This window comes from Megalops cyprinoides, chromosome 20 (genome assembly GCF_013368585.1).
Source record: "Megalops cyprinoides isolate fMegCyp1 chromosome 20, fMegCyp1.pri, whole genome shotgun sequence".
NCBI classification, from domain to species: domain Eukaryota; kingdom Metazoa; phylum Chordata; class Actinopteri; order Elopiformes; family Megalopidae; genus Megalops; species Megalops cyprinoides.
Window position 1 is genome coordinate 11398876 of NC_050602.1, and position 21125 is coordinate 11420000.

Here is a 21125-nt window from a genome sequence, read left to right on the forward strand (position 1 = left end):
CAGATGCATAACAGTGACACCCTGCCATCAGCCAACAAGGGCTGTCTGCGCTTACACTGCCTGTACTGTAGGTCTGGGGATCATTTCCTGGCTACTCCCTGATAGTGTTTCACACCCACATGCAAGAATGCCGGATTGGTGTCTGGAAAGATAGTAGAGTTAATCATGTTACAGAGGGCATTATCTCTTTACCGTCCTTTTTTTTCTTTTCTTTTTTTTTTTCTTTTTGTAAGTTGTGGAGTAGGTCATGTCTAAATCAGACCTTATCCTGAGTTCCTCAGCTACTCATATAATGCACAAAAGCGACGTGACTCACGTCCACAGTGCTTCTGATTGTTGTTTTCCTAACGCTCTCAACATACAGAGCTCTAACTGGCAGGTGTATATCGTCCGCGAAGGTGAGATCATACGCAACTTGAATGAACGGACAACCACCAGAACAGTGGATACTATGTCGAGTTATGCAGTACGTTCTAATTCAATTTGAAAACCCAGCACAGAGGTAGATTCAGTGCAGAATTATAATAGCCACTATCTTTCTAAATTGTCATGGTGTTGTACTGTAATGGACAGTGACGACATTTTCATGGCTACCTTAAAATATTATCTTGTTTGCGCTATGGGCAATGCTTACTCACAATAATATCCACCCGGTTCTCTATTAAAACTGCAACACTGCGCTCGGGATAAACACCGCGCCGCGTTCTATTTCAGGTTCTTACACTGAACCATTTCTGTAGAAAAAAAAACCGTACCCTGGTTCAGATTCAGTATATGGGGAGGGGGGGGGGGGGGGGTGGCAATTAAAATCTTGAGTACCCTGCAATCAAGTCAGACTCAAAAACCCCGGTGCGTGGTGGCAAAAAAACAATCCCTTTTCAATTGGCCGGCCCGCTTGTTTGATGTAATTTCCTGTAGGGAAGCTCCGCAGAAATACTCGCGAAGGAAAGAAGAAAAAAAAAAACACGATCGGTAATGCCCTGCAGGTGGTGTCTTCCCCTCTCTCCTTCACTCGTCCATGGGGCAGTGCCGCGACAGCATCTCCGCAATAAAGCCGACCGGAGGACGCGAGCCCACTGCAAACCCTTCCTCGCGCTCTGTCACGCGCACACGCGCACCTTCACCGCAGCTGAACGCCGCGTCTGTGCTGGATCGCTCTCGCTTTTCTTTTTTTTAAATGTCAGCACCGGTTTAGTGTCCTGTTATCTAGTTCAATTTGATTACTTTTTAACGTTTGGTTATACCGTATATTCTGTTTACGTCATTAAAATATTTTTTTTTTCCTTGTTGATTTTCTGCCCTCTATGAAATATCAGTAACATTAATCCACCTATCCTGGCAGGATCCATTTGCAACCCGTTAGACTAAAGTGATTCATTTCGTACCGGACCGGGGAAGCAAAAGTGCCCTTCGGAAGGATTGAAACTCTTGCAGTCGGTATCGGGATACGCTTGCATTTCGTTTCAGGTTTCTGCAGCGCAGACGCTGTCTTCGAGCACTGCGAGCCAGCGGGCACACTGCGGCGCTTATAACCGCCCCGTTACCGGACAAACAAGCCGCGCGGATGCCTCTCGCAGTTTAGGACTTTTCCTCACTCACTCCTCACTCGTTCGCGGATTTGCACGCTGCCGCTTGGTGGTCACCTTGCCCCCCCGCCCCCCCCTTCCCCGTGTAAGATGGATATTCCGTGGGCTTTCCTTCTTTTCGTCCTCGCCGCTCCGGTTTTCGGGGACAACGCGAGCGGTAAAGCGCGCAGCTGCTCGGATGTCAGGCAGTTCTACAACGGCAAGGGCTTCAGCCTGAGCGGAGTTCCACAGACCGAGATATCTGGTAAGAGCAGCGTTCTCTGGCGTTCACATCCTTCTCGTATTGTGGAGTTTTAACTATTTGGCATGTTTTAGATCTCTAGCGTGTACGCGTCAATCAAAATGTCTCCTTGTATGCTGAATAATTTTAATTATTCACCATACAAGTAATAGCAATACATGAGATTCCATGGCAGAATCAGTGTTATAACAAGGTCTATAAACCTCCTCAGTTACTTCATGCCATAATACATCACGCCAATGTTTCAAAAACCTGTTATAGACGCATCAGCAGGTCCTATGCAAACTTTTCAGGATTTAGAGGACACCTTGAAACTCAGACATTAATATGATTTTTTTTTTTTACTAACAACTGGCTGCTCATTCTGAACAATTTAATTCTTCCAGTAGCATTACTGATAATAATAGCTATAATGTCAAGTGTCAATGCTCTTTTACATAACAGTATGAAAATTATTTTTGGGCCACTGCATTTTATCTACATTTGCCGCCACGGCGCTGGGACGTCAGCTATTGCGAGCTATTGCAATGTTTGTAAAGGCACAGGTCACTTGATTGTTCACATCACGGTAAATTTACACACACACACACACACGTAGCTCCCCTAAGCCTCTGGCTTTTAACCGGTATCTTAAAAAAAGGTCCCTGTCACTTACTTTGCCACCACATTGTTTTTATTTATTAGCTTTTACAAATACTTTGGCAAAGGAACCCGTTTGAAGAAATGAGAATGTTATACCGCGTGACTCAAAGACATGGGAACGATATTACTGTGAGAAAGCCACGCTGACTCCCTTTTTCCTAATCGCGGTTTCGGTTGATCTGAAATCAGACATCTTTTCTGGAAGAAGAAAAAAACTGGTCAAAGTGTTAAATGCCACCGGTCCTCAGAGCGTTTCGTCATTTCGCTCGGTCGACAGTCTTTAGATAAGCTGTGAGCCTTATCCATGTTGTTAAAACCCAGAAAAACGGCGTTAATATGATACCACAAAACGCAGTGTGTGCATGCTAGGCGGTCGGAGAGCGGTTTCCAACGAATTTACCAACGAGAATTTACCGGAGATTGATTGCTGTCATCGTGTGTAATTTCCTACTTTCTTAGAATTACTTTCTAACAGTGACAGCGAAAGTCTAAAAGAGGTTAGAGCTATGTTCTCTCTCTCTCTCTCTCTCTCCCCCCCCCAACAAAATGAGAAATATCAAAGGCAGGAAAGCGCTCGAAACTCACATGACACGCTAAATTATGTAAAAAATGACTCATCGGCGCTGGCGCCTTATCATTAAATCGGTTGAAAAAATGGTACACAGCAATTATTGTTTTTTCCTGTCTGAGCTGACTGACAAAGTGATGACTAAATGTTATAGATGGAATCCCAAAAGCCCAAATAAGCAGCCCGCAACACACCCGTAGACTGTTTAAATTTCTGACCTTAGCCTGTTTGTCATACTGAATCGTTTCACTGTGTGTTCTTATCGGTTTCTGAAGGATGTGATTAGCGCTGGAAGAAAGCAGAGTCTCATTAATAACAGCGGAGAGTGGTGAAACGGTTATCGTAGCTAATCTATCCATCACAAGCCCTGAAAAGCCCCCCGGTAATGCAGCCCGTTTAATCAAATTGATTAACCATACAGCATAAATCATTTGGTGGAATTAATGCCAAAGTAAGTCTCCTTGACAGCCCTTCCTCTTCTAAATGTCCTATCCATAAGGTGCTGGATGATGAATGAGTCTAGCGTTGTCAGTCAGTGGGTTTATTTGCCTCTGCCACATACGTTTGAAGGTCTCTGTGAATTTCCAGAGATATTACTTTACGAAAAATATCATATTTCAAGGAATGCATTACGCTCAAATGTATTAATCACATATTGTCATAGATCCATAATAAGTGACTTACTCATCACATGAGCAACAGTATCTGTTTCTTAAATATTGGCATTTTGAAATTTTACTGAAGCCACCATCAACAAACTTTTAGCCAATCAGAGGCAACATATGATCAGCTAACCACAGATGGCTTGTGTTGTGTGCAGTGGTTCATGGTGAACTTTTATGACGATCTATTATTCAATTAGACTGCATATCACGGGTTATATATTTCTGTAACCTCATTCTGCTGCCACTGCCATGCTAGAGGAATACATATCTGGAAGCCAGAGTCAGTTTGGAGAGAGTATAGCTGTTTTTGCAGGGATGGAGGTTGCTTGTTAACACTGCTGAGGGCACAGAGGATTGCAAGTTGATTAGACAGAGATTGTGAGGGCCTTTCTATCCAGTCTTAACGACAGGGTGGAGACGAACACGTCCAGGACGCGACGGAGGGCTGATTCTCGTGAATCATTCAGAGACCTCTGTCATATCTTATTTATGCACACAACGGAGCATTGTGCACCATGGGAAGAACAGTGCAGGTTTGTAGGGTAGTGTTTTAGCTTTCAGGTCATTTTTTACCATTATTTTTCCGTTGTATTTGTCTGTGTGTTTCCCTTCTGAAGTTCTGACGTGGCCCATTTGCGCAGTGGGTACATTGCATTACATTGCTTGCCTTGTCAGGTGCATTGAGAATAAAATCATAGCTTGCTTTCTCGCCTCTCTCGCTGGATGGAGCTGCTCTGGCACTTTGTGAGCAGACTGTTGTTGCGCTGGCACGACCATATCCTGTGAAATGACACACTGGAGCAGGGGGCAGGAACAGCGTGCTGAGCGCCCTCTCTCTCTCTTTTCCTCTCATTTCAACCCCATCGCTTTCTCTTGATTCCACTCCCCCCCACCGCCCCCTCCGCCCGCGCTCCCAGCCAAAACTGTGGCATCTGTTCGTCCTCTCTCAGACACCTCAGATTCTGTTGGAATGTAACTTTTTAGAAAGACAATCCTGGCAGAGAAAGGGCTTGTGTTTGTAAGACAGATGTCGCAGACCCTGTTTTCTGCTGTCTGCATTTGTATTAATCCATATTAAGGCTACACAGGTGTGGATCCCCAGTGCCCTGAAGCACGGAACCTGGATCAGCTTCAAATCTGTGCACAGTGCATTTGGAGTTAGGATTAGGGTTCAAGGAGCACTTTATTTTGTATTTGGGGGACAGGCGCCTACCCAGGGGCACGAAGGTCGCCTGTGCTCTGCCCCTCTGCCCCCCGACTGGAACGACTACGCCCTTTGCCTCCCCTCCGCGGTGCGTGTAAACAAGGCTTTAGAAGTGCGTCACGCCGTCTCCGCCGAGCCGGGAAACCCTGGATGCGCACCTACATCTGGGTTTCGCTTCGCCCCCGCCGACTGGCGCTAATAAAGGCCTCCGCCCGTGCCGGCCGCCCGCATGCAGCTTCGCGCCAAAGGTTAGACGCTTCACAGCGAGGGGAGATTGTCGGGGCAATCAATGACGGCCAGCTGAAATTACACAGCTATTGAGCTCCACCGTGTAAGTCAAATGTCACTAATTCATCGCCGCTGATACCCTGCGGTCTGCCTCACAGATAGCCTCCTTTGAGGTGCATTGTGGGGGCTGTTTTGTTTCCCAATGAAGACATTCAAGCCAGCGCCTAAAAGAGTTTTCCAGATAAGACACTTCTCCAATTGGCAGTAGAGACTCGGTTCTTTTTCCCTCCTTCTCTTTTTATCTGGCCATCTCGCCGGTGATTAGCCCGTATTGATTTCTTAAGTGAGAGTGGTTCATTGGCCATCGGGCAGGTAAAAGTCCTCGCTTAAAGCGCTTTATACATTTGTTAAAGTGCAGAAGTACATTTAGTGGGCTTTCTGAGCGACACTTAGGCCGGCGCCTGTTCGGCTTTTGATGTGAACTTAATGAATTTCATCCATTAATGATCTTTATACGCATATATCCTCTATTTTCAGTGTCCCACTTCCCTTACCTATGTGCTCGCAATGCTAATATTCCCTTTGCAGAAGTTTGGAAAACGCTGATTCCAGTGAAGTCTCTGGCCGTGTACCAAATTGCAGGAAGCCATGCCCGCTCTCTGCCTCCAAGTGCTTACCTTTATAGTGACATCATTGTGTACATACTTGATTGGGTGATGGAGTTAGGATGGGCAGGAAAGAAAGGTGTTGATTGTTACCTCACATTTATTTTCACAAATGATGTGAGGTGGTTTTAGCCATGGCTAACATGCTATAAGTAGAGCTTGCTGACTATTGCTACAACCATCTCCGCGATTTGTATAAATAAATGCATAGAGGTGCCAATTGCCTTTAAGTGTGTGCAATTATTGATGTTGTTGAAAATGAGTGAAAACCCTTTTTTGCACCCCCTCCAATCATGAAGGGTTTTTGGTGGAAACGTTAAAACTGGGAAAGTTTACAGAAAGGAATTTTTACTGTTTTTGATGCCTTTGTTATAGACACACTGCCTGATCTCCCACCTGTGAGAGTTACCGTTTCTCTTTTTATATATTTTATACCTAGCAATTGGCCCAGAATGATGTTACACAGCCATTATTTTGAATGTGGTGACACTTCCCTTTCTCTCCACTGCCTCCTGCTTCAGACCTGCAACTGTTGAGACTCGCATACAGATAAATAACTACCACTTCATCATGTGGTGTTTGTTAGAACAGGTCCGCAGCGCTCACCAATCCTCCAACAATCACCTCTGCTTGTCAAGGCTTCCCTGTCCCCACCCACCACTCGGTTGAAAGGCCCTTCTGTGATGAGTGTCATGATCTGCATGCCGGCCTCCATGCCTCAAAGACCTTTGTGAATGGCTCTGTCTGGCTGCATAAGGAAAGAGAGAGAGAGGGAGGGAGAGAGGGCGAGGGAGGGAGGGAGGGAGTTTCAGCACGGCAGGTCTGGAGATCAGTGCGGCGTTTATAAGGTGTTAATTGAATTTATGGTGTGATTGGGTCAATCAGCACACACTCAGCAAGTGCTGGGGTCACAGATAGGATGAGAGAGAGCCCAGCCCCAGTGGCTCCTTGCCCTTTTAGTGGTTGCAGAGTCATGACACTCTTGGTACCTCATGACCGCTGGCACTGTTTCAGAGAGGCATGATCAGCGTGCTCTACTGAAAGAACTACACAGGTACAAATTAGGTATTTGCATTTTGTTTGATATTGAATTATTCTATGGCTCCCCAGTTCATATTCAAATAACAATATTCAATGTTAAATTCAACGTTAATGTTAAAATTTTCTGTCCCATAACAACCAATGATGACAAATTTGTATTGTCTGACAATACCAAGCATGAAAATGAAAAATATCAGTTAATTATCTGTTATGCATAAATATTGGCGAGAAAGAGTAAAATATGAAATATTTCCAGTTCTTTTTGCTAACGAAGATGCATTTGAATACGGATCCAAAGAGTCCGTTCGTTATCTCAGCCACCAGCTGAAATCTACAGGCCCGGCGCTGTCTCCGTCAGGATGAGTTGTGTCTAATGAGAGACAAATACTGTGGCCGTACTTGGTTTAAGCACCACCAGAACATTCCCTTAGGAATGTACAGAATTCAGCAGAAAGCAGAAGAGGTCATTACCACAGGCTGTGCTGTTCGGTATGCTGTCAACAGAATTATAGGATTACAGAGGATAAACCATGAAGTACTGTTTTCTGCAACCGGCGTCTTACGGCCGTGGCGTGGCAGCGGACCAGTAATTGAATGAAAAGCACTCTGGGGCATTACCCGTTAGCACAAGTGCTAATTCATTGATCGTTGTAAAATGTGTCAGACGACACGCCGAGGCATGTCTGGCAGGTCGCTGTGGTCAAAGCGGACATTTTTTTGTGGGTCGAGCGGTTGACAAGGACAGAGATCCTTATTCATCCATGTGTTTTTTTGGTCAATTTCGCCACCAAAACCCATAACCGAAGCTTTTGGGCCCAAAATTCAATACTCTGGCCGCTGTAGCATCTCGTTGTCTTTACAACAAGGGATACCATTCTGATTTTTTTAAAAAACAAGAACAGAACCTTCCACTGCAGTGACTACTTACCTGGCCTTTTCACCCCCTAGTGGCAAAACTGTGCTGAGTTTGATCTCACGGCCTGTGGTGGTAGGTTTTGACTGGGCAGACAGGACGGAAACACAGTGTGTTGTAACTTTAAAATCTTCTTACTTGTAGACTGAAATATGTGCTAATTTTAATCACATTTGGCTTCTGACGAATACTGTAGGAATAATCTAATTTCTGTCGGCAAGACAGATGGATAAGTTGGAATAAATAAAGCTAATTTGTTTGTTATCACTGGCGATATTGATATTTTGCCAGTTTGAGCCCCGCTCTCAATAATTCTTGAATACTTGCCAGCTTTTTCATTGTCTTTGAGTGTTGAAATTCTTTTATACTCAGCTGCCGTAGAAATAAAGAAACATGGAGATTTGAACTAGAAATCATGGTAGGATGTAGAGGCCGAGGAGCAGCCTTCAGCTTTTGGTCTGTAAACGTGCTGGAGGGGGGTGCAGGCTAAGCGGTGCATTCCGACAGGGTCCTGACAGCATTAGGAATGTCCCCTCTTTAATTGGAGCAAAAGTATGTTGACAGCTTTGCAACTCTGAATGCAAAGTGTTGATGGATCGTCTTTTTCAGTGCTCTGAGTAGCTTTTCTAAGTATTGTGAACGTGGGGTGTTTTTTTTTCCACCTCATCACAGCTGCCCCGTGACTTGTGCTGACACGCCGTCCTGCCTCCTCCAAGCCCCCTTCACTCCTTGCCTGTGATATCATCACTTTAAACTGGCTGTCTCTCTGTAATAGAGACTGAGGGTTTCCCGGTCCCTGCGGTGACAGTGGAGAGGTGGTCAGTCACCGTCCCTCATTGCAGAACGTGACGGTGTGCTCTTGCCCTCCGGAGATTCAGGATCTTGGCTACCAGGTGGATGTGCAGGTGGATTGAACCAGACCTTCTGTCCATCCCTGTGGGTATCGTCAGGCTCCTTCAGTACCTCTTGACCTGGCTGGACCAGGCCTGGGCTGCAGGCTCCTATATGTCCCAGACAATGGCCCGAAATATCAGCGAGGGGGATACACTCAGGGCTGCAACGCCACCCCCTCCCCCCAGAGGTCAGAATCCCCCTCTCCACCCAGAGCTGCTCCCAGATTGCAATTCGAGTCACTCCCAAACCTGCGTTTCATACCGGAATCCCAATCAAAGCATGCATATGGATGACAGTGCCGGGAGGCTTATGTGTGCAAACGTACTCACACACATGCACACGCACACACACACATGCGCGCGCGCACACACACACATACTCCAAAACATCCTGTCTCCCCTGTCTCTCCTCCTTTCCCCTAATGGTCTCTCAAGCCCTCTTAATTAGGTCTCCTTAGACCTGCACATGTTCTTTCTCTCTGGATAGCTGCTCAGCGAAGGGGCGGATGCGGGATCGGGGAGGGGGGGGGGGGGGCTGACGAAGCACCCTGCAGCTGTCTCCAGAGACGAATGAAGCATGATTAAGCACTTCAACAAGAACACCCCCCCCCCTCCCCCATCCCTCATAAACACAACAGAGATCCCTGCCTCTTCTGATCCACTGCAGCATTCTACACATCATCTGGGAGAGAAGGAGAATGATAATGTTGCTACAGGTTCTGCATATATGCATTCTTTATTTGAATCTGAATCGAGTTTCATTATACAATACACAGAATACAGTACATTTCAGCACATTATAATGAGCGGGTGCAGGCTGAGACTGGCAGAAAATGAGGAAGACACATTTATCGGATGCAGGATGGCAGCGTGGCTCAGCGTTTGGGGAGCTGAGCTATTAACCAGAAGGTTGTGGGTTCAGTTTTCGGCTGGGACTTTGCCGTTGCATGCTACCCCGAGGCAAGGGTACAGCCTCGGTGGATACCCAGCTGTATTCGGGGCCGACGGGGATAAAACCTAGCGCTCCGGAGAAGAGCGCCTGCCAAACGAATGAACTATACGTCCATGCGATGTAGTAATAGCGGAAGTTTGCCCCGCGCGTGTTCTAGAAGCAGGGGGCCTTACATCACCGCTGTCTTTCATCTCGGAGAGGTATTTTTAGCCCGGAACAGATGAAAGAATGCAGACGGGATAAACAGCACGAGAGAGAGAGGAGGTGATCAGTCTGACGTGCGCGGGGTGGGTAATGAGGCCCGCGCAGCCGCACTACACGTGAGGGAAGGAGGTGCCTTCCCCGGGGTGCAGAGAATCCCCCCCCCCCCCCGCGTGCGCGTGTGTGCGTGCCATGTTCGCGGTCCCGCATCGCCCCCTCCCTGAAGAGTCCCTCGGATCAGAGGAAGCCACTCCGAAAGCGCGGTAAACGAAAGCAGCAGCAAAATGGTGAGGGGTACTGGGAGCGGCGAGCCGGCTGCCGGTCGATGGTCGGCCCAAAGCCCGGGCGCAGGCTTAGAGGGCCCTGCGCTGGCTGGAGTGAGGTGGGACAGTGCTTTCTGAGGAGGATTCAAAGGATCCATCCTGGTCTGCAGGGGACGGCTACGGCCCCGCGTCACATCGGTCACAACAGCTGCATGGCAAGGAGTGCGAATGCTCTGGGAGACTGCAGGGTCACATGGGGCCTAGGAGTTGCTCTATCTCTCTCTCTCTCACACACACACACACACACACACAGACATGTACACACAAACACACACACACACACGCACACACACACACACACGCGCACACACGCACACACACACAGACATGTACACACAAACACACACACACACACACACACACATGCACACACGTGCACACACGCATGAACACACAGATATGCACATAGTCACACACCCATACAAACACATACGCAAACATGTAAGAACATCATGTACAGCCACTAATGCACAGACATACATGTGCACACCCACAGACAAACACAGAATACTCACATACACACACACACGCAAACAGATGAGAGTACCATTTCATAATTGGATCAGGGTTATTAATAATATCTCATATCCTCATTGTTTTGTTTCACAAAAGAAAAAATTGAACAAATGAAGTTTACTAGCAGTTAATCTGACACTAAAAGCCACATTGCTGCATAAAACTTAGTTTTAACACAAAGCCCTTCTAATGTTGAATAGTCTCAATTAAGATGAAAATTCATTTTAATTACATATTCATAGAGTAGCAGTGTTATCAATTAGAAAAGTTTATTTTTCATGATGTATTTGAATCGCTGAAAATTCGCTGTGTGTTACTTTTTTTGGCAATTTCACACAATAATTTATTCTTACTGCTCAGTAATTGTGAGATAATAGACTGCTTACAGACACAGTAAAAAGGAAATGATGAAATTTACAATTTGTGTGCTGTAGAGGCTACTGACAAATCAGTTGTCTGTGGAAAAACTTGATTAAACTTGCTAACCAACACAGCTTGCTGACTTTCTAACCAAAGCAGATATTTTGTTGTTTGTGAAGTCCCAATATCCCATACATAAAACATGTAAATGCTATGGTCCAGCTAGCTGAATCCAGTCTAGGACTGCATGTCCTATGATGTCCAAACACAGGCTTAGCTGAACTTTCTCCACGACGCTCGCCCCGTTTGCGAGCACTCCTCAGCGTGCGAAGCGGCTTCTCGTTCTGACACCTCCGCCGCGGCGTAGCGCCGTAACACGTCGGGGGTTTGTCAGCGGTAAGCGCGGGAGCGACGGTGCGAAACTGCTCCGCGGCGCCGACGTTTCTGGCGGAAGCGAAAGATCCGTCTCACGCAGGTCTGAGGCGGCGCTGGGCCGGCGGTTTCAGCAACAGGGCGCCTCGCTCCCACAGTCACAGAGTAATTAAGAATTGCAGAAATCCCCCAAACATTTTTACAAGGTCACCAATTCCGTTTCCGTGGGCGTCTACCTGTTTTAGGGGAAAGGCAGAAAGAGGCAAATCGCATCAGGCATTACGCTCTCTTGGGCTAGTTAGGGGAGTGAGGTGTAAAACACAGAGCAGCAGTCCTCTGCTCTTGAAGGGCTAAGCAGGCACTGGATCTGGCAGTGCCGGGTGCAGTTTGCTTCCACTGGAGCCCTGAGCTCTAACTAGGCAGAAAGAGAGCGCTGTGTTCCGCATTCTCTGATCGCGACTCGACTGTTCACTTCACGGAAGAGAGAGTTTTTCGGTTTGGTGTGGGTTTTTTTTAAACGCTTTTGTGTACCTTGGTATGGCTGCAACAGAGGGAGGCTGAAGTGAGTCTTAGACCGTACACCATCACCAGAAACAAGAACCGCCCTGCAGTGTTGCTCTGTGGAAGCCCACATGATCAGGATGGCATCGCATGATTGGTTAATGCAAGTGGTTGACAGGACATGATTGGTCAGGGTGAGTGAGGAGTGATTATAAGAAGCATTGAGAAGAAGGCACCCCCCCCAAGCCGCTGTTTCTGAGGAAGAGTGACGCAGAGTTGATGGCAGCAAAAGTGACCAGAGGGTTGTTTTGTGTGCGTTCAGATATTATAGAGGGCATCTGTCTCTCTCTCCTCTCATCCTTTTTTTCTATCTCTCTTCCTCCTCTCCCTCTCTCTGCACTCCTACTGTGGCTGTCCTCGTGAATATTGCACGACGCTGAAAACAACACCAGTTTTGTGGCAGGTGGGGTGGTCTGTGTGTGTAATAGTATGTGTTTGATATTTGATGTGTGTGGGTATGAGTGTGTGGTTGAGTGTGCATGGTGTGAGTGTGCATGCCATGGCTCAGCATTTTGGTGGTGGTGAGGTAGTGGTGGGGGGGGGGTTAAAAGCCCCTCACCATAAATTATTCATTTTGTCCCCCATCCTGTGGGAGAGAATCATGCTGTGGGCCAAGGAGACAGGACCGTCTCCCCCCCATCTCAGTCTGTCTCATACTCTCAGCCTGTACCTTTCTTTTTCTGTATATTTTTCTCTCCTTTGCTCTCCGTCTCTCTCTTGCCTCCTCGTTCTTCCTATTCCAGCAGTCCTCTCGGTTTCCCTCTGTTTTTAGCCTTTCTCTCTCTGTTCGTCCTCATGCTTCCACTCCGCTCATCTCTTCCTCCTTCCCCTTCTCGAGCTCTTTCCCTCCCTGTCTCTCTCATCTCATTATATCGATGCTCCTCACACTATTTCTTTCATCCTCTCTCAACAGCCCCCTCTCTCCAGATATCTTAATTTACTTCATGTCTCCCTACTAGTCTCTTTCTTATTCATACCTGCCAAAATTCTCTCCTCTCATTCCAGATTCCTCCTCATCTTTGTTCTAAAGGGGGGAAAGGCACTAAAATCTACTCTTGAACTCTAGATAGGAGCCTTCTGGCTCCCTTCAAATGGTTTCCGGTATGGGTAATGGCAGTTGTTTGTGTCAGTGGGGCATTAGGAGTAAGCTGTAATCTTTGTGTAAATGAAGGTAGAAAATAGTTGCTGTAGAATACAGGTAACTTTCCAAGTGAGATGCAAGAGAGTATATGAGGTAGTCTTATACAGAGGGGCTTTGTCGTGACTCACCAATAGAAAACATGAAGCAGCACAAGGAGGCTGCCTGTGGAAACTAGATCTTCTTCTTCTTGTCAAGGTCGGATGTCTGGTCTGGGAATTGTACCATAATGGATCTGTGACACACTCATTTTGTCTGTTTCTCAACCTTTAATCATTTGAAAGCCTGTGCTACTGTCACTAACATTGTCCTTAATATAATATGTACAGTGAGAATTTTGGAGCTGGATGCATTCAACCGCATTGCTGTTTGTAAAAAAAAAACCCCAAAAAACTCATGACTGTCTAAAGTTTGGCCAGCCTGTAAATTGAATTGGTTCCTGGATTTAAAGCAAGGTTGAGGTGTCCTGGCCGAACCGCCGCACATCACTCCAGGAAATTAACCAACAAATCCGTGCGGGGCGGTGCGCACGGGGGCGAGACGGATTGGGTTTGACGTCAGATGATCGTGGGAGCTGAAAACCTCCGTGCGCTCCTGGGTTTCACCCCCGAGGGGAGCGGGCCTGTCAGTGCCGTTCCTCCTCCTCCATCTTATCGAGCAGCCGGGCCGCGTCATCGTTTACCTTGCACCTCTGCTGTTCTCAGGTTTCATTTGGCTCGGCCGGGTACAGCTGTTGTGCGTGTTGCTGAGAGAGGAGGCTCCCTTTCCGTTCCCCGTTGTTTCGGCGGAACTGGCTCGCTGTCTCACTGTCTCAACCGTGTGTTGATTTTATCTGATGTCTAAAAATTTTGGACAAAGTTGTCCAACCGCTGCTCCAAAATAACAAAAAAGCACACCGATCATTTGTTTGGAGCGTCTCTGCAGAGAGAAGTCGTGGCACATTGTAACCGTCCTGTTCACATGGTAACCCAGGTGAATTGATGCCTCGGAGCCCCATTCAGACCCAGTGGGACCCATCCAGCATCAGACCGACTCCCTAGACGTCCCTGCATTTTCCCATTGATGTTTGACAGCTGTTTCAACATGGATGGACAGGAAATCTGAGAGGAGTATGAGGATAAGCAGCGTTCAGGAGGGTACTAGATGATCAGGGGTAGGAGACGTACGCCTTTTTTTCAGTTTGGTGTTATTTCTTGCTCTCATTTCATTAGAGAAGCACATAAGAGGGTGGAGGATCAAATCCTTTGTAGACTCTTGTAAAGAGCTACCTGAATCCACTTGATTTGACCCAAGACAATGAGAAGAGAAAATAATGAACCGCATATAATCCCTTGCATCCAAGGCTCTCCACTCTGTAACACAGACATGCTTTGTAGTATGGCAGCATTTTGTGATGGGTGGCCAGATCAGAAATTTGGCCCAGTTTGTGGGATTAACACCCTGTATCGTTACAACATTTGAAATTTTAATGGAAGATGAGATGAGAGGGAAATTATTTCTTTCCAAAAAAAAAAATGTCCAGACAATTTTAAAAGAAGTCTGCAGTCCCATAAATAAAGAAGTTACATAAAGAACGTACTCCAGTTGGCAAATCAGCATTCAACTGAAGTCATTACGAATGCCCATGCACATAGTGGAAAAAAATCTTATGGCGTGGTTCTAGCTTGCCAGCTCTTTGATGTGACTTTAGCGTTTGTAACGGACAGAAATGCTTATTGCATCTGACTGCCAGGAGGACTCATCAGCTAAGCCGCATGGTCTGGTAAGAACTATGTCAGATTTCATACAGGCTGAGGAGTTAAGGGCTAAGGCTCCATTACTGAGCCACAAATACCAAAGGGTGAGTAGGCTGCTAATATGGTCCTTTTTAAGATTATATAATTATTTTTTTTTTTTCATGCATATAGATACTGGAAGTCTTCTTCCCTCAGCTGAAATCCTGGGGTTTAACGATGATGATGGTGTTCCTCTGTAGCTCTCCAACGATTGAGTTAATGAATGGAGGTTTGAGTGAGTTCACACTGTTGCTTTCTAGTGATAACAGTGAACATTTGACGACGAGATCACTTGTTGGTTTGGTATTCATATGCATGTCAGTCAACAAGAAAATGAAGGAAAACCCAATTTTATTCTAAGAGGTTCATGAAGTTCGTGAACCTGACAACTCCCAAGTTCATGTCAGGGCCTCCAAGGACAATAAAACATGTCCCAAAATGTAGGGCAGATTACCGGTAGCTTCTCTGAGCGATCATTGTCTTGCATCACTCTGGCACAGTATCCATCTCTGTTCTGCTAGCGTTTCTGCGGAAAGTAAACCACCTGGGCAGAATTTTCATGGCTAATTTACAGCCAAAAACATAAGCGACCTGCAAACAATCACTCTCACGTAGAATCAGATGCCTTTTTATCAAGCAGTGTTTGGAACGGCTCTTGTGAAAGCCGGACAAAAGACAGCCTCTTCTCAGCAATTAGGAGAGCTAAGAATCATCATACTGGGACACACTGAACCAACTAAGCATGGAAACGCAGGGCTTAAAGTAAGGGGACAACCCCTGGGGCCCGCAGTTGTTTTTGCTGGAGTTCAATGCCCCCGCTCTCGGTACAAGAACGAGCTTGACTCCAAACCTCCTCTCTTCACCTGGCAGTCAGGAGTCTTAATGGGGAAAATATGCGCCATTGTATGTACACAGATTTCTTGGCAGATACGATAAAACAGGAAGCGAACCATAGGACAGGGGCTTAATTAGACTGGAAAGGTCGTTTACAGAACACAGCACGGCGACACCCACGCCGAGACAGCCTAAGGCCAGCGCGGGATTGTCCTTGATTTTAATCGCATTTAGTCCTGTCTCGTTTGCGGGCATCAGAATTGCGCCAGACTCTCGCCGCGTGAAGCCGGTCTGCGGCCAGACGAGACGATCTGTTTAAAAAGCCAAGCCCCGCCCATCACGCGGTGGGTGTGTCTCTACTGCGCAACAGATAAGGCACCTTGTTTTGTGTTTTCAGGTGCATTTTTTTTGTTTGAACACAGCCAGCCAAATCACAGCTGATTACGATAGCTGGGTAACTTGCTTGTTATGTACCTACTGCTGCTGAATTGGCACTTGTGTGGTGTCACATAGAGCTATAACCCTCCTTTAGAACTCAGACAGGGGGGTTGAATGGCAAACTAAGCAGACCTGTTCACGGAATTTCTTTGTTTAATTATACTCCTGTCTCACATTGCATTTACATATAACAGAAATAACAAACTGAAAAAGCAAAACTCTAAAGAAGATCTACAATTTTAAATCAGTTTTATTCTGTGCATAATACAATTTATTCTGTGCATATTACAAAGTTTATAATAATGCATGAAAGTTTAAATAGCTTATTCATTTTGGGATATGCTGAATATATGTGGGTATTATTGCAAAATGTATCGTGTTATTATTTTAATATTATGGACTTTATCTTCACACTGTTTGCCCTTCCTGTTGCACAGCCGGACCGGGAGTGGGGATTCTGTTGTTAACGTGACCTGGTGGTTCTGACCGTGGTCTGTTTACCTTGGGATTTGGACGTCTTCAAGAAATTGCATTTCCCAGGAATTACAAGGCCATAATCCTTCCTTAAACACAACGTTCCCCCTCCCAGTCCTCCCTAAACATGTGGAAAACTTTCATGAACCATGCCTGAGGCAGTCCTTCCTGGAGTTTGATGTTCTTCAGTGAGAGGCTGAGACCAGTTATAGTTATATTGCAAAGAGGCCCCTGCTTTGTAATTATATTTAGGATATGGGGGACATTTGTGTTTTATTCTATACAACTACATCAGACACTTTTATCTAGAGCAACAGCACATACAGTTTTTACACATCCATTAAAATGCACCTTCATTTTTTCTGAGTCAGTGGTAAAGTTCCTTGATAAAAAGGTGAATGGTGTTTGTTTTTTTACCCTTCAGGTCAAGAGTCCAGTACTCTGTCTAGAAATGTATTCCGTATTGTATGGACAGAAGGGTACAGTTCCTGTTTAAGGGATACACCTCCATCCTCAAATCTGTCTGAAAGCATGTAGCGCTCTCGGTTAGCGCATAACAAACCTCACAGCATTCTTATCACATTGCCATAACATAACGATGTTGCGCATCGCCACCACAGCATTTCGTAGCGGTTTGTGAGTCAGCTGTACCTCCCAGGTGCTGTGTTTGAGTCACCGTCACGCCGCGACTGCAGCGACAGGCTGTACGTCTCACAGCTCGCTTACCTGACACCTTTTCCCATCTCACCTCTCTGCTCTCCTCACCTCAGCCCCACCAACAGACAAACCTTTCTCATATTCTATAACACTGAACACGAACAAAACTCCATCTCTGTGGCGGCGGTCGTCGATGTGTGAGCGGTGAGCGCTGTTGCATTAGGAGAACATGCGACGGATTCCATTTCTCTACACCGAGAGGGTTTTTTTTTTTCCTACTGAAGGCTGCTGTTGACTCATGTGTCACCTCACCAACCTGCGGAGGCACACCTGGGGATTCGCAGCGGGGATGCTATCAAAAAGAATGGGTGGAAATCATAAGCTGAAGAAGTAGAGAAAAAGTGATGGGGGGGGGGGTGGATAGTCTCCAGCAGGGAGATGGCTCATGTCACTTTCCCCGCGTTGAGGAATGCATCATCTCGCAAGGACAAATCCATAAAAGTAAGTGAGTGTAAAATTCGATCAGACCTCAGACAGCACGTGACTCGGGGGCTGTCGGACCTTGGCGTGCGTGTCTGCAGGATTGAAATGGCGAGGAGTGACTTGAGCAGAGGCTGCTGGAGGTGGGGCAGAGGGGCAGATCAGGGTTAGGGGCAGCGTGTGTGTTTGTGTGTGGGGGGTGAGGCTGCTGTGTCACAGACTGTTGTCATAGTAACCAGTACGACATAAACCCGGGGGCCTTGCCATGAGATTCACCCAATCAGCCGAAGGGGAAGGAACCCTGCCGGCCCAGCTGAGAAATATATCATGGGTCATTCTGTGTCATTCATCCGCCACTGTGCGTATGAAGTCCCTGACCTCTCTGCACCCGTGCGTCCTGGACGTCATTGAACACCTGCAATGCTCCTGTTAATGCGCTCTGGCCTCGTCCGAAATGGCATGTCAAGACGGGTCGTTTGAGTCCATGCCACTGCAGGTGTGCCTGCCTTCCAGATTTCAGGGCGGCCAAAGCCGTTTCTGTGGCGTCCCGCCCCACGGAGAAGCAGTCCATATGTGTGGAGGTACCTGTGGCCGGCCTCCAGGTGTGTTGGCACAGCTCTGAATCTGGGTCCCTGGGGTGTGTTTACAGCCCCGTTACTCTGTACCCCTCTCATCACCCTCTCTAATGCCTGATTATCAGAGCACTCCCGCACAAACACACCTGCAGAAAGCTCTACTTTTTTTAATTTGTGCTCTCAGATGGTCATTTCATCCGCCGAAAGATCACCAAAAACAATGGCTCCTTTCAGTTCATTTCCCCCCCTCATTGTTTTTTTTTCAAAAACAGATTAATTTAATTAAACTTGTATTATTTAGTAATGATCATTTAATGCCTTTATGACACGCTTGGCTAGCCTTTGTGTTGCAATCCAATATAGGTATCAACTGACTTACTGTTCAAAGCTGATCTAAGTAAGAAGGAAAAGAAAGAGCAAATGGAAACAATGACTCTTGTCCCATTTCAGGTTTGGGCTGCAAGCCTAATTATGTGAGAACGTGTATAATATATAAAAGCAAATGCTTTTGGAAGGTTTGTTGATTTGACCGGTGACAGCTCAGCAGTCTGGGACGGTTTTCTACCATTTACAGTACCAAAGGAACACCGCAGGGAGAGCTTGGGCATGAATACATGTCGGTCACCACTCTGGCTTCTCCTGTGCTGGAAGGAACACTGGGACGTGTCACTCGCTAGGACGCGCAGAAGTGACATCAGGAGCACTTCATAACACAGCATACACAGACAGAGAGAGGCAGACAGAGAGTTGGAGAGAGAGGTGGCACTTAGAATTTGTGCTTACGAAAGGAAACGCATGATTTGTTAGAGAGAATATTCTCATCTACTTCATTTGTATATAAAAGAAAAGATAAGGAAAAACCCCATCCTATTTCCATGAAGATCAAAAGCTGCATGTTTTGACATGTTCTCTTGGCAAGGAGCAGCGCTGGCTGACGGATCTCCAGAGTCTTTTTTGTCCATTCATTTATCCCAGAGAGGGTTGACCAGGGAGGGTCGGGGAGGGGTCAGAGGTCACACAAAGGAGGGCATTGTGGCTGCCGTGACAGGGGCAGGGGGTGAGATAATGTCAGATGAGCGCAAGCTGTTACCGTACAGGACACCCCCGTCCCCACACTGAACTGCCAGTGTTGCTTTCTCCTGCCCGGACGCCATTTTAAGACGGAACCCCCTCGCTCCCTGACGATGACACCGCCAGTCAACGTCCTGTTTATGACCCTTATCTGCAGCGGAGATTACAGAGCGAGGCAGACAGAGGATTAATGCGCAAGGTTGGAGGACTCGACTCCCTCTCGTCAGCTGGCATCTCCACGGCGATAACCATCGCCTCTCTCCCAAGGAGCTGCCTCTTTCTAATGAGAGTTTTGACCAGCGTGACGACAGCTCAAAATACCATCTTTGTCCTCTGAGAACTGTGCTTTTTTCTCTAATTAGGAGAGAGAAGAGGCTGGCTTCATGACTGCAGTTGGACAGAAATGTCCCAATTGAAAGTATTCCCCCTCCTAAAGGGAGATTTGGCAGATTTGTGAGAATGTGCCATGCACAGGACATGTCTTGGGAAAGTTGGTGCTTTGTTTATCATTGTGTGGTTGTTGCTTTTTCACTTGGTGTGTTCAGAGCCATTGTGAGGTAAGTGGGAAGCAGTGTGAGGTGAGGTGGAATTTTGGCTTCTTGAGTGTCCGTGTATACCCGACGTGCCCTGGCAGGCGCTGTGGAGTGTCCACTCATTGGTTGAAACAGCCCTGTCACCTTGCCAACACCCATCAACCCTATCCTTCCCAACTCCCCACAGACAGAAGATTACCAGTGTGGATGTTCAGCTAAAAGCCACCGTCAAATGTATGTGGGAGGGGGGTGGCCATATTGGATAGCAGACAGTCCTCTAAATCGGTTAGAAGCTGCTATTTATGATTTAGCGCTGGGATTTCGAACATCAGGTTCTCTATATTTGTACCCACTGGGGATGCTGAAATGCATAACAGAGAGAACACTGTCTCACTGTGTCCAGTGTGGTAATTCTATATCTATGGCTGCAAGTCTGAAAGTGCTTCTGAGGGTTAGCACAGGGGGTTAGCGTTTACTAAAAAAAAAAATTGCAGCAGCTATCGTCGGCTTGACTAAAAATACCCAGACTGCAGGCTGAAACAGGCACCCAGGGGCCTTCTGGGTCACACACGCCTCGTTGGAAAGGATACCGAGGATAAAACGCTGGTTTGCTCATTCCAGAAAAAGGATTGAACTACTTGATGAAATTACACAGAATTAAATTACAAGCTGCCGAAACCTGCTTTGGTTGGCCTCCACACCAAGCCATGACATGTATTCTGTGATTTGTGCAAAATAGGTCTCGGCTCACTCTCAGGAATATGCTTTCTGGTGCCTTTCGTGTTTTGATTTGTGGACTGATTTACAATATAATGTACTTAACTATTGACCTTCTACAGAATAATGACATCACTCATGGCTGTGACATTTTTTAATTCCAGCAATTCAACTAATATAAATTTGGGATTCACTGCCTTGTTTTAGTGTAGGAACTGATCTTCTTTTGGCAATGGTTGAAGAGGAGACATGTAGAAAAAGGACTGAAACATGGGAATCTAATGTTTTCCTAACAAGATAATGGCCAAAAAGTCTTTTGAAGTTCTTTTTTTTTTCTTGGAGGATTCGTTTAGTAAAGAACGTGTACTCTGTATGGAAAAAGACTGAGCTGGTGTTGGTCTAATGAGCTGCCTTATTTCTGTACCGGGTCTCCCATTAGAGCGCACGGTCTTTGACACACTTCTGGGTTCTTCAAAGAAAGTAAAATCACACAGACGGTCCA

General features: G+C 46.5%; 1 protein-coding gene across 1 annotated transcript in view; it reads left to right on the plus strand.

The window, feature by feature from the left end:
* Nucleotides 1-940: 940 nt before the first annotated feature.
* gpc1b (glypican 1b) overlaps nucleotides 941-21125 on the plus strand; it is a 61678-nt gene continuing 41493 nt past the window's right edge. Inside the window, exon 1 of the mRNA XM_036554119.1 lies at nucleotides 941-1830. Within this exon, the coding sequence (XP_036410012.1) occupies nucleotides 1677-1830 (154 nt within the window). The 5' untranslated portion in view covers nucleotides 941-1676. The remainder of the gene's footprint in view (nucleotides 1831-21125) is intronic.